The sequence below is a fragment of the Melitaea cinxia genome, chromosome 14, assembly GCF_905220565.1.
Source record: "Melitaea cinxia chromosome 14, ilMelCinx1.1, whole genome shotgun sequence".
In the NCBI taxonomy this organism is placed as follows: Eukaryota; Metazoa; Arthropoda; class Insecta; order Lepidoptera; family Nymphalidae; genus Melitaea; species Melitaea cinxia.
In genome coordinates this window covers 6,435,763-6,450,235 of record NC_059407.1, presented here as the reverse complement: position 1 = coordinate 6,450,235, position 14,473 = coordinate 6,435,763, and the positions used below count along the sequence as shown (strand labels likewise).

The 14,473-nt window shown below is 37.8% G+C and overlaps 1 protein-coding gene across 1 annotated transcript; it reads left to right on the top strand.

Annotated features, from left to right (window-relative positions):
• The first annotated feature begins 7,399 nt into the window (after positions 1-7,399).
• On the top strand, positions 7,400-14,117 carry LOC123659600 (p21-activated protein kinase-interacting protein 1-like). The gene is made up of 3 exons (XM_045594806.1): positions 7,400-7,574; positions 7,652-7,943; positions 13,313-14,117. Exons 1-3 carry the CDS (start codon positions 7,506-7,508, stop codon positions 14,095-14,097), a joined length of 1,146 nt encoding a protein of 381 aa, XP_045450762.1. The 5' UTR covers positions 7,400-7,505; the 3' UTR covers positions 14,098-14,117.
• The last annotated feature ends 356 nt before the right edge of the window (positions 14,118-14,473 follow it).

Genomic DNA, 14,473 nt, shown 5'->3' with positions numbered 1-14,473 from the left:
ATTAATGGAAGCTTCTTTCTTTTTGACAGTGTCAACATCGTTGTATTTATAGATTATCTGTGTTTTTGACAATGAAATTCATATAAAAAAATTAAAAAGAGAAGAGTTAATGTACTCTCAAAAATAGGCAAGAACAAGTATTTTATTCTTATATGAACTCTAAAACCTGTTTAAAAGATCAATAATAAGATCTAAAGTATTGTTATTATTTTATGATGTAACTAAAATAGTAAAAGCCAAAGACAGGCGTAATGAGATAACGACACAATCATGTCAACATATTTGAGCATATAGCATAAAAAAACTCATGGGATTCTGCTTGCGTTAGCTGTGGTTAACACATGTGCTTTAGTCATCTTGGTGTTTTTTTCTAATTGTTTACAGTGTAAATAGTAGATTATTGTGGGAATAGTGGTTAAACTAACATTTTTACTGTAGGTAAGTGTTTAGTTGTAATTGTATCGTTCTTTAGAGCATATTTTAAATTTTAAAATGGACCTCGATCGTCCTCCTGACCCGCCAGATACGGGTGGTACTACTGACTCTGAAAATACTTCTGAATCCTCTTCCTCTCAGCAAAATTTAAGAAAACGCCCCGCTATTGAACCTTCCAGCAATGCCTCTTACAAAAAAACTATTGTTCATCCATCCACAGCTAGTCCGTCAATACAATCACTTTACACCCATCCATCCTTTTCCGAAGGCCCTAAAAGTTACTCTGATGACGACAAAGGTCCTTTCATTGTCCATGTTGCCCGTGAAACCACAGACCCAGCCTCAGGAACTACTGTTCGCGCTTTGAAATTCGGCCAATTTTTACACACTCATAAAATTGGCTCAGTTGCAAAAGACGGCGTAAAAAATGTAGGCAGAAACAAAATTTCTGTTGAGTTTGTTTCAGCTCAAGCTGCAAATGATTTTTTAAAAAACCCTATATTAGCAATGTGTAAGTTCAATGCTACTGTACCGACTTACAATATAACTCGAATGGGTCTTGTAAAGGGTATTCCGGTTGACTGGTCAATGGAGGAATTAGTGGAGTCATTAGAGCTCCCATCTGGCTGCGGTTCAATCATGAAAGCTCGAAGGCTGAATCGCAAAAATATTCAGGAAGGCTCAGTCACTTGGGTTCCAACCCAGTCAGTGGTTTTAACTTTTAGAGGTCAAATCCTCCCAAGTAGAGTTTTTTCGTTTCACACATCCTTACCAGTAGAAACGTATAATTTACCTACCATTCAGTGCCTCAATTGCTGCCGTTTTGGCCACATTAAGACACAATGCAGGTCAAAGCCAAGGTGCTACAAGTGTTCACAATCGCACACAGGTGAGTCATGCGACGTTTCTACAGAACATGCAACCTGCCTACATTGTTCTGGTAGGCATTTTACAACCGAGAAGGACTGTCCTGAATACCTCCGTCAAATTAAAATTAAAACTGATATGTCCACGGATAACATATCCTATATAGAAGCATCCTCTCGCTATCCCCCCGTTCGTCGATCATATGCAGAGATGACAAAGGAAATGTTCACTCCCCCCGTATATACTCCCACCTCCTCAACACAACCTCCCTCTTCACTTAATAAGTCCTATCGTTAAACGGTAACGCATTATCCTCGTCCTGTACCCGCCCTAGGCAAAGGATATGATAAACAAGCCCACCAATCTATTGTGGGTGACATCCCTTCCTCTCTCCCTAATGGTTGTGCAGTAAACAACCCTCATAGACCCTTAACCCCTTATAGTAGCAACCTATTAGAAAACCTTGTCTAAATGATCCTCAGTATTATTAATACATGTAATGATATGTCCTTACCGCCCAACGTTGCCGCATCACTTTCTCAACTCTTCTCTATTCTCAAAAATGACCCCACTCAGCTTCCTTCAGTGGAACTGTAAGAGCATCCGCCCAAAAAAACACGAAATCCTATCTTTAATCAACCTGCATAATCCTGCCATTATTGCCATCTCTGAAACATGGTTGGTCCCAGGTTCTCATTTTCGAGTTCCGGGGTACTTTTGTTTGAGAGATGACAGAAGTGATGGGTATGCAGGTAGTGCCATCCTTATTCGGCACAAAATCCCCTTTTCCCAAATCTCCATATCCTCTTCCAGCCAGCATATCAATGCTGTTGCTGTTAGATCCTGTGACATTTCCTTTTTATCTCTGTATATTCCTCATCCTAGTCCTTCCCTTATCCCTGAACTCCGTTCTATCTTTTCCTCTCTTCCTAGCCCCGTTCTTGTCATGGGAGATTTCAACTCCCATCACACCTCCTGGGGATCCCACCTTACTGATGGTTTTGCTCTCTTGTTGTTGGACATCTTTGACGAATTCAACTTTTGCATTCTCAATGATGGTTCACCAACTCGAAGAGTTTATCCTAATCAGAACCCCAAATCTGCTGTAGACCTTTCCTTAGCCTCCCCTCCCCTAGCTTCTATGTTGTCCTGGAAAGTCCTCCCATCCACTTTTGGCAGTGATCACTTTCCCATTATCCTTGCAATGCACTTACGACCTTCCCTGCCTCCTAATCCTATGCCCATTCTTAAATTTAAATTGAATATTGCTGATTTCTCCCGTTATGCTGAATCTGTTGATAGCATGATTGACATCCTCCCTGATTCTCAAGATTATGGAAATATTTTGATTTGTTATGATCTTTTTCTTAAAGCTATTTTAAATTCCGCTAATATCCACTTACCTAAAAAGCACCTCTCAAAAACACGTTTGCTTTCCACCCCCTGGTGGGATGAGGATTGCAAGCGTTTGGCTGAACTAAGATTGGAAGCAGAAAAGGCATACTCTCAGAGCATGTGCCCTGAAAACTTTATCAGGTATCAAAAATTGGATGCCAAGTTTAAACGCTTGGTTTCCAAAAAGAAAAAATTTGGTTGGATACGTTTCTGTGAATCCCTTACTCCTCGCTCTCCTCCCCGTCTAGTTGGAACCAAATTAAAAAATTTCGCCGATCCCTTGCCTCGGACACCCTATCCTCTAATGACCCTTCTGTATGGCTTAATGATTTTGCAGACAAACTCGCCCCTCCGTTTGTCCCTTGTGAGGACAGCATCTTTACTTCAATGCCAGCATCTATCTCGGATGAAATGGATGCCCCCTTTTCTTTTTCTGAGCTTCAGTGTGCTCTGAATGGATTGAAAGATTCAACACCTGGGGAAGATGGCATTCCATACTCTTTTATCCAAAATTAAATGATAAAGCAAAACATTGTTATCTTAACATAATTAACACCTTGTTTATGACAGGAATCGTCCCGCAATCATGGAAGTTTCAAATTATTATCCCTATATTGAAACAAGGTAAAAATCCCCTAGACACTAATTCTTATCGTCCTATTGCTTTATCGTCTACGCTGGCAAAAGTTACTGAGCACCTTTTGAAAAATCGCCTGGAATGGATAGTGGAAAGTAGAAACATTCTGTCTCCCTCCCAATTTGGCTTCCGGAAGGGTTTCAGCACAACTGACAGTTTAAGCTTACTCACAACAGACATTCGATTAGCTTTTGCTAAGGGAGAATATCTTGTAGGCATTTTTCTGGACATAGCGTCTGCAAACGATAGTGTCCTTCTTCCGATACTCAGGCAGAAAATGCACCAGCTGAGTATTCCGCCAAGAATGGTTCATTTTATATGTAGTATGCTATCTTGCAGAACAATATCTGTGAGACATCCACTATTCGTGCTTCCTCCCAGATTTATCTGGAAGGGTCTCCCTCAAGGCTCTGTCCTCAGTCCCTTGCTCTATAGTATTTATACACATGATCTCGATATGTCTGTTGATAGCTTTTGTAACATTCTGCAGTATGCAGACGACATAGTTTTGTATTATAGTTCAGATTCAGTAGAAAATTTCTCTTTCCGCCTCAACTCTGCTTTACATTATCTAGGTCAGTGGCTGTGTGATAACGGTTTATCACTATCAATAAACAAATGCCAAGCTGTCACCTTTACCAGAAAAAGAGTAGCCCCTGTCTTTGATTTGTTTTATGAGGGTGAGCGCATCAACCTGGTGGACAAGGCAAAATTTCTTGGTATAATACTCGACAACAAATTGAACGGATTTTCCCACATAGAATATATTTCCAAAAAGTGTGAAAAATCACTTAATGTATTAAGAGCAGTATCAGGTGTATGGTGGGGTGCACATCCCTACTGCTTAAAATTAATTTATCATGCCCTTGTACGTAGCCATATGGATTATTGTCTGTTTGTTTTAGACCCTATTAGTAAGTTGCTATCACAAAAGTTAGATAAAATCCAATACAAAAGCCTACGGATTATTCTAGGTGCCATGAAATCGTCGCCCACTAATGCCCTACAGGTTGAGTGTGTTGACCCTCCTTTGCAAATCAAGCTCTCCCAACTCTGTAACCTAAACTGGTAACGGTGTAAAACACGTTCCTACATTTTAATCAGCTACACCAAATTTTCAAACCTCCCAAATCCTCTCTCAACCTCTTGTATCAATCCCATATTTTCTACTTCCTTCAAAGCCCTTACCTACAATGTTCCTATCGTCACAGATTTGGGTCTAAAGAAAGGAGATCCTGATATAAAGTTTAAATTTCAAGAAATTCTTCATCAAAATTGGTTAAATCATCATCATATATATACCGATGCATCAAAACTTTCCCCGTCCAGCTGTGTTGGTGCTGCCTGCTGGATCCCTAAATTTAAAATCATCCTCCAATTTAAATGTCCCCCTGAAACATCTGTGTTTACCGGTGAAGCTGTTGCTATACTGGAAGCCATCCTCTTTGCCCTCTCCCATGACTTAGGACCGACCATAATCTTTACTGACTCACTAAGTTGTCTCTTAGCCATTAAGGAAAATCCCTTTCGTAGCAAATTAAAAGTTTCTATTGTTTTTAAGATTAGAGAGGCTTTGCTCTCTTGCAGTCAAAAGGGTCTGCATATTCTACTTGTCTGGATTCCAGGCCATTCTGGCATTGCAGGCAACGAGACAGAGGATTCATGTGCTAAAGCTGCAATCCAAACTGGTATCCTTGACCATTACAAAAACTCCTGCCAAGACCTCCGTTCCCTAGCCAATATCCATATGGACAAGTCCTGGAATTTATCTTGGAGTTTACCAAAATTGGTAATGGGTAAATTTTACTCAAACATACAACCAGACATCCCAAGACGCCCTTGGTTTTTTCTTCATAGACATGCTAGTCGCTGGGTCACATCCAGCATATGTCGCTTGCGTCTTGGTCATGCGTGTACACCTGTTCATCTTGCCAAAATCAGAGTTCGTGACCACTCATTGTGTGAATGTGGCCTTGACGAAGGCACGGTTTCCCACATCCTTTTTTCCTGTCCCAAACTCCTCCGTCCTATATATGACATCCTTCCCTATGATATTCCCCGCCCTATAAATGTTCAATGTTTGTTGATGTTAGTGTTTAGTCCCTACTGTACATTTGTGTAAATATTTTGAAATAAATAAAATTAAGTTGTAAATAAACCATGTGTCTGTCCTAGTGTAATTAGTTTGTAATAGTTTAGTTACTAACAGTGGTTGTCTTAGTCTAACATTAAATGTTTGTGTTGTTTTAGGTTAAGGTGTAACAATGAAAGTCTTACTATTTTGCCTGTTTTCAAAATTAAATTGAGACTGTTATCTCAACTGCACCGATCAATCAATCTCCTACGTGTGTTCTCCACTCTACGTGACATTGGCGGAATCAACCGTGCTTCTCTGGCACAACTGAAAGCCATTAAACCAATCAATCAATCAAAAAAACTCATAGCCAGTATGAAAGAATTATTTCGACATTTAGGCTTAATAATTTATTAAAAATTAAATATTGTGCCTCAATGTATTATTATATTGTTAAGTATACGTGGCTTTTTTGTTCAATTTTTTATATTAATCATAATTACTCGCTAATTAAACTTAAATCTCAAATTTCATCAAATTATAATGAATGAAATTAGCGTTTCATCAAATTATTATTCTGAACCTTAATCGTGATTTTTAAAAGTGTAATTAAAAAAATAAATAATTGAAGATTTTCATAATTTAATTACTATTAAAAGTTATAAATTAGACTGTACCTAATATAAAAGGAGGTAGGTGAAATTATTCTTAATGCAATGTATTTTGTTCTATGCAAGTAAATTTTGTACAGGAATTTATTCCATAAATCATAGAAATTATTTTTTGCAAAGAAAATTGTAGCCCCCATGGGTAGGAACCTAGGAGGTGATATTCATAACAACTTTCAAATACAGTAGCGAACATAGTTGAACATACAAAAAAGCTTAATATTAAAATAATTGTAATAGCTGCTTAATATTATTTATTTATGTAAAGCAAATATTTTGAAATAGCTATTCTTTTATTGCACTTTATAAGACTACACAGATATTATTCTTGGGCTTAATGGCTATCAGTTGTGCCATAATTGTGTTTGCTCGCAAACGAAAAAAAAACCGACTTCAATTACATCGACGAGTAATACAACGTAGATCGACGAAAAAATAGTCAAGTAACTACGCGTTATCAAAGATTACTCAAAAAGTAGTTATCAGATCGCAATGAAATTTATATGTGACCACATGACAAACATCAGCTTTCGATTAAATTAAAAATTATCAAAATCGGTACACCCAGTAAAAAGTTATTGCGGATTTTCAAGAGTTTCCCTCGATTTCTCTGGGAACTTATCATCAGATCCTGGTTTCCTTATCATGGTACCAAACTAGGGATATCTCCTTTCCAACAAAAAAAGAATTATCGAAATCGGTACATCCTGTAGAAAGTTATGCGGTATAATACAACGTAGGTCGACGAAAAAAGCGTCAAGTAAAAACGCATTATTAGATATAACTCGAAAGTAGTTGTTAGATCTCAAATAAATTTAAATGGGACCAATTGGCACACACCACCTTTCGATTAAAAAAACATTTGTCGAAATCGGTCCACACGGTCAAAAGTTCTGATGTAACATACATAAAAAAAAAAAAAAATACAATCGAATTGAGAACCTCCTCCTTTTTTGGAAGTCGGTTAAAAACTACAGACCATCTACCAATGATTAAAGAAAAAAAGTTCATGTTTTATCTATGCCATTAACAGACTACAGGAGGACAGATTCATACAGGCTATTGAAATTACAGACTTGGCTACGGCCTTAATTTACCAGTCATCGAATCATCATCTTGGCTCCGGCCTTTTTAAACGGTTTTATTTAGCCCACCCCGTTTGTTTTATTTTTTATTATGATATATCAGAACGAAACTTACAAATTCAAACTAGGCTGTATGGATTATAGTCCTTTCCCTATTGGGGATAAATTTTAAAACAACAATCATACAGGCTATTTTTTGACATTTGACAGTGTCTGACAAGTGACAGTGTCTGACTGATTTGATCCAAATTCCATACCAATTCCATACCATTGGTTGCATTTAAGAGGTTATGTTTTGGCTATGTTCTTAAAATCTTAAGAAAAACTCGACTTCAGTATACAAAATGGATGAAATAATTGTAGGAACGTATGAAGGATTCCTACTTGGATATTCGCTGCGAACAGAAGAAAATGTAAGAACAATTTTTTTACATACTTGGATGCTACCATGCTTATTTACATGTCACTTAGTTTAATAAAATAATTTCAGGTTTCTAAACTGAAACAAACATTTGCAACTCATTCACATACAGCATCAGTGCGATGCGTGTCAATTGCTGGGAAATTTTTAGCTTCGGGAGGAACGGACGATAAAGTGGTTGTAATAGATTTAAAAACACGAAAAGAGCACACCGTTCTAATGAATCATGACGGTACTGTGAATGCGGTTGCTTTCACTCATGGAGGCACGCATCTACTTACTGGTAGTGACGATGGCTCTATAATTGTTACAAGAACAGGCAATTGGCAAACTGAGAAAATTTGGAAAAAAGCTCATGGTGGTAAGTTTTCTATTAAAATATATGAAAAACAGTATTTAAAAAACAGTGGGGCTGGATTTAGAATTGTTTGGCACAAATTTAAGGGTGAGAGGTGGTGAAAGGGGTTTGAGGAAGTCCCCCATAACCCCCAATACCACTTGCAATACAAGGTAATGCACCGTTCTTGAAAAAATAGAAAAAAAAAACCCATATATCTAACCTCAAAATTTGACAGTTTATCAGCATAATTTCGTTCTGTGACATCTCCGGTGATTCCGCATGCGTTAACTGTGGTTAACACATGTGCTTTAATAATCTTGGTGTTTTTTTTTTTCTTCTAATTGTTTACAATGTAAATAGTAGATTATTGTGGGATTAGTGGTTAAACTAACATTTTTACTGTAGGTAGGAGCATATTTTTAATTTTAAAATGGATCTTGATCGTCCTCCTGACCCGCCAGATACGGGTGGTACTATTGACAATAAAAATACTTCCAAAGCCTCTTCCCCTCAGCAAAATTTAAGAAAACACCCCGCTATTGACCCTTCCAGCAATGCCTCTTCCAAAAAAACTATTGTTCGTCCATCCACAGCTAGTCAGTCTATACAATCACTTTACACCCATCCATCCTTTCACGCATAACGGACCACCTTTGTATCTAAATGCGAAAAACCGAGCCCACAAGTAAACTAACCCATACATCCTTTTAGGCCCTAAAAGTTACTCTGATGACGACAAAGGTCCTTTCATTGTCCATGTTGCCCATGAAACCCCAGCCTCAGGAACTACTATTCGTGCTTTGAAATTTGGCCAATTTTTACACACTCACAAAATTGACTAATTGACAAAAACAAAATTTCTGTAGAGTTTAGTTCAGCTCAAGCTGCAAATGATTTTTTAAAAAACCCTATATTAGGAATGTGTAAGTTCAATGCTACTGTACCGACTTACAATATAACTCGAATGAGTCTTGTAAAGGGTATTCCGGTTGACTGGTCAGTGGAGGAATTAGTGGAGACATTAGAGCTCCCATCTGGCTGCGGTTCAATCATGAAAGCTCAAAGGCTGAATCGCAAAAACATTCAGGAAGGTTTAGTTACTTGGGTTCTAACCCAGTCAGTGGTTCTAACTTTTAGAGGCCAAATTCTCCCAAATAGAGTTTTTTCCTTCCACACTTCGTTACCAGTTGAGACCTATAATTTACCTAACATACAGTGCCTCAATTGTTGCTATTTTGGCTACATTAAGACACAATGCAGGTCAAAGCCAAGGTGCTACAAGTGTTCACAATCGCAAACACAGCGACCTGCCTACATTGTTTTGGTAGGCATTTTACAACTGAGAAGGACTGTCCTGAATACCTCCGTCAAATTAAAATTAAAACTGATATGTCCACAGATAACATATCCTATATAGAAGCATCTTCTCGCTATCCCCCTGCTCGTCGGTTATATGCAGAGATGAAAGGGAAATTCTCACTCCCGCTATATATACTCCCACCTCCTCAACACAACCTCCTTCTTCACCTAATAGGTCCTATCGTAAAACGGTAACGCATTATCCTCGTCCTGTAGCCGCTCTAGGCAAAGGGTACGATAAACAAGCCCATCAATCCATTGTGGGTGACATCCGTTCCTCTCTCCCTAATAGTTGTGCACTAAACAACCCTCATATTACCTTAACCCCTTATAGTAGCAACCTATTAGAAAACCTTGTCCAAATGATCCTCAGTATTATTAATACATGTAATGATATGTCCTTACCGCCCAACGTTGCCGCATCACTTTCTCAACTCTTCTCTATTCTCAAAAATGGCCCCACTCAGCTTCCTTCAGTGGAACTGTAAGAGCATCCGCCCAAAAAAACACGAAAACCTATCTTTAATCAACCTGCATAATCCTGCCATTATTGCCATCTCTGAAACATGGTTAGTTCCAGGTTCTCGTTTTTGAGTTCCGGGTTACTTTTGTTTGAGAGATGACAGAAGTGATGGATATGCAAGTAGTGCCATCCTTATTCGGCACAAAATCACCTTTTCCCAAATCCCCATATCCTCTTCCAGCCAGCACATCAATGCTGTTGCTGTTAGATCCTGTGACATTTTTTTTTTATCTCTGTATATTTCTCACCCTAGTCCTTCCTTTATCCCTGAACTCCGTTCTATCTTTTCTTCTCTTCCTAGTCCTATCCTTGTTATGGGAGATTTTAACTCTCATCACACTTCGTGGGAATCCCACCTTACTGATGGTTTTGCTCTGTTGTAGTTAAACATCTTTGATGTATTCAACTTTTGCATTCTCAATGATGGTTTAGCAACTCGGAGAGTTTATCCTAATTAGAACCCCAAATCTGCTGTAGACCTTTCCTTAGCGTCCCCTCCCCTAACTTCTATGTTGTCCGGGAAAGTCCTGACATCCACTTTTGGCAGTGATCATTTTCCCATTATACTTGCTATGCACTTACGACCTTCCCTGTCTTCTAATCCTATCCCTATTCTTAAATTTAAATTGAATATTGCTGACTTCCCTTATGCCGAATCTGTTGATAGCATGATTGACATCCTCCCTGATTCTCAAGATAATGGAAATATTTTGATTAATTATGATCATTTTCTTAAAGCTAATTTAAATTCTGCTAATATCCATTTACCTAAAAAGCACCTCTCAAAAACACGTTTGCTTTCCACCCCCTGGTGGGATGAGGATTGCAAGCGTTTGGCTGAACTAAGATCGGAAGCAGAAAGACATACTCTCTGAGCAAGTGCACTGAAAACTTTATCAGGTATCAAAAATTGGATGCCAACTTTAAAAGCTTGATTTCAAAAAAGAAAAAACTTGGTTGGATGCGTTTCTGTAAATCCCTTACTCCTCGCTCTCCTCCCCGTCTAGTTTGGAACCAACTTAAAAAATTTCGCCGCTCCCTTGCCTCGGACAGCCTATCCTCTAATGACCCTTCTGTATGGCTCAATGATTTTGCAGACAAACTCGCCCCTCCGTTTCTCCCTTGTGAGGACAGTATCTTTACTTCAATGCCAGCATCTATCTCGGATGACATGGATGCCCCCTTTTCTTTTTCTGAGCTTCAGTGTGCTCTGAATGGATTGAAAGATTCAACACCTGGGGAAGATGGCATTCCATACTCTTTAATCCAAAATTTAAATGATAAAGCAAAACATTGTTATCTTAACATAATTAACACCTTGTTTATGAAAGGAATCGTCCCGCAATCATGGAAGTTTCAAATTATTATCCCTATATTGAAACAAGGTAAAAATCCCCTAGACAGTAATCCTTATCGTCTACTCTGGCAAAAGTTACTGAGCACCTTTTGAAAAATCGCCGCGAATGGATAGTGGAAAGTAGAGACATTCTGTCTCCTTCCCAATTTGGCTTCTGGAAGGGTTTCAGCACAACTGACAGTTTAAGTTTACTCACAACAGACATTCGATTAGCTTTTGCTATTTTTTTTTATATCACTAGGTCGGTAAACAAGCGTACGGCTCACCTGATAGTAAGCGATTACCGTAGCTTATAGACGCCTGCAACACAAGAAGCATCGCAAGCGCGTTGCCGACCCAATCCCCAATCCCCCCCAGGAGCTCTGGTCACCTTTACTCACCAACAGGAACACAATACTGTTTGAAAACAGTATTATTTTGCTGTGATTACAGAAGGTAAGGTCGAGGTACTTCCCCAGTCGGGCTGCTCTATATTTTGAGCAGGGAATTCCTGCTTTGCCCTACCAGTGCTAAGGGAGAATATCTTGTAGGCAAGGCTCCCTCAAGGCTCTGTCCTCAGTCCTTTGCTCTATAGTATTTATACACATGATCTCGATATGTCTGTTGATAACTTTTGTAATATTCTGCAGTATGCAGACGACATAGTTTTGTATTATAATTCACATTTAGTAGAAAATTTATCTTTTCGGCTCAACTCTGCTTTACATTATCTAGGTCATTGCCTGTGTGATAATGGCTTATCATTATCGATAAACAAATGCCAGGCTGTCACTTTTACCAGGAAAAGAGTAGCCCCTGTCTTGGATTTGTTTTATGAGGGTGAGCGTATCAACCTGGTGGACAAGGCAAAATTTCTTGGTATAATACTCGACAACAAACTGAACGGATTTTCCCACATAGAATATATTTCCAAAAAGTGTGAAAAATCACTTAATGCATTAAGAGCAGTATCAATTGTATGGTGGGGTGCACATCCCTACTGCTTAAAATTGATTTATCATGCCTTTGTACGTAGCCATATGGATTATTGTCTGTTTGTTTTAGACCCTATTAGTAAGTTGCTATCACAAAAGTTAGACAAAAACCAATACAAAAGCCTACGAATTATTCTAGGTGCCATGAAATCGTCGCCCACTAATGCCCTACAGGTTGAGTGTGTTGACCCTCCTTTGCAAATTAGAAAACAATTTTTAAGCGACCGTTTTGTCATAAAATCATTACAGCTGTCTTCCCATCCTCTTTGGCCTAAACTCAACAAGCTCTCCCAACTCTGTAACCGAAACCAGTAATGGTGTAAAACACGTTCCTACATTTTAATCAGCTACACCAAATTTTCAAACGTCCCAAATCCTCTCTCAACCTTTTGTATCAATCCCTTATTCTCTACTTCCTTCAAAGCCCTTACCTACAATGTTCCTATCGTCACAGATTTGGGTCTGAAGAAAGGAGATCCTGGTATAAAGTTAAAATTTCAAGAAATTCTTCATCAAAATTGATTTAATCATCATCATATATATACTGATGCATCAAAACTGTGCTGATGATGTTGGTGCTGCCTAGTGGATCCCTAAATTTAAAATCATCCTCCAAATTTAAATTTCTCTAAATAAAATTAAATAATCATTTCAAATATTTTCAATTAACCGCAGCTTAATAAGTGGCTTAACCCACTATTGTACTGTCAAAAGCGGACCTTGCCTCCGGACTTTAATACACTTTCAGCACTTGTCATTGGCAAAATCATCGCCGAAAAGCTGATGGAGCCATAGTCTTTAAAGAAGAAGAAGAAGACATTAAAATAGGCACAGAACGGAATCAGCTTACCCCGACTCCACGTAGTCTTGTTTGTCTTACCCCCTAGTGTTCTTTAAAAGCCGAAGGCGATGAACTGTCACATTTTGAGGTTAGGTCTATGAGATTTCTTTTTCTATTTTTTCAAGAATGGTGCCATTACCTTGAATTGCGAGTGGAATGGGGGGTTATGGTGAACTCCCTCCAACCCTTTTTACCACCTCTCGCCCTTAAATTCGTGCCAAACAATTCTAAATTTCAACCAAACAGTGAACTAATGTCTTTTTCTTAAAATGTAGATTTTATTATAATTGTCAAAAAATATAGTTATAAAGTTTTAGTATAAAATTAAATTTTCAGGTCAAGCTGTTACTGCAATTTCAGTTCATCCATCGGACAAATTAGCCCTGAGCATTGGAGGCGATAAGACTCTGCGGACATGGAATCTTGTCAAAGGTCGTCCAGCATTTACAATAAATCTAGGAAGTAAAGGAGTAACCATGCCCACAGAAATAAAGTTTTCACCAGGTGGTGATAGGTTCTCACTTTTATCTTTACAGAATATAGATGTGTGGACAATTAGTAAAGCAGGATTAGAAAAACGCTTAACATGCAATTCAAAACCTAGTACAGTTCAATGGACTGACAATGACAGGTTATTTGTTGGTCTAGACAATGGTAATATTATAAAATTCACAGTATCTGAAACACAGGCAACAACAATTCAAGCACACAAACAAAGAGTAAAATGCATGCATTTTGAAAATAATACATTATACACAGCATCTAGTATGGGACAGGTTAAAGCGTGGTCAATGGATGAGAATAGTATGTTAAAAGAAATATGTTCTACAAATGCCTCTTGTAGAGTCACTTGTATAGCTTTAAATAGACAAAGCCATTTAATTAAAAAAGAAGAACAATCTGATGTTGAGAATGATAAACAAAATGGTTCCGATAAGAATGAAAGTGATGTCTCTGATACTGATACAAAAGCACTAAAATCATCATTGAAAAGAAAGCCTGGAGCATTTGTAACAATAAGTTATGATGATAATAAAGATAATGAGGATAATGAAGCACCTCCAGCAAAGAAAACCAAACGAAGGAAAAGAAATAAAAAGAAAAATATGAAAGGAGAATAATAAAATATATTAATATTTTATTTGGTGTTTTTTTATTTATTAAAAAAAGCCGTCGTACTAACAAGGATATTGTTACTATTGTCCATGTTACACTATCAATTTTTGAAAAACAAAAAACAGAATGTCACTATGACTAAGGTCTGTTTTTTTGGAAGTGTCCTAATTGGTAAACAAATATGGCGTACTTATGACCACAGACAATTAGAGTATAGTGTGGCTTAGTGAAGTGACACAAAGAGCAAATGAATGAACAATATCAATAAGCCATAGACAAAGTAAAATTAATTTTACATCGAAATATTTAATGATACCATATTGCTGAAATTATTTCAAAAACTAATAATATATTAAATAATTTTGTTAATAATTAGTAAAG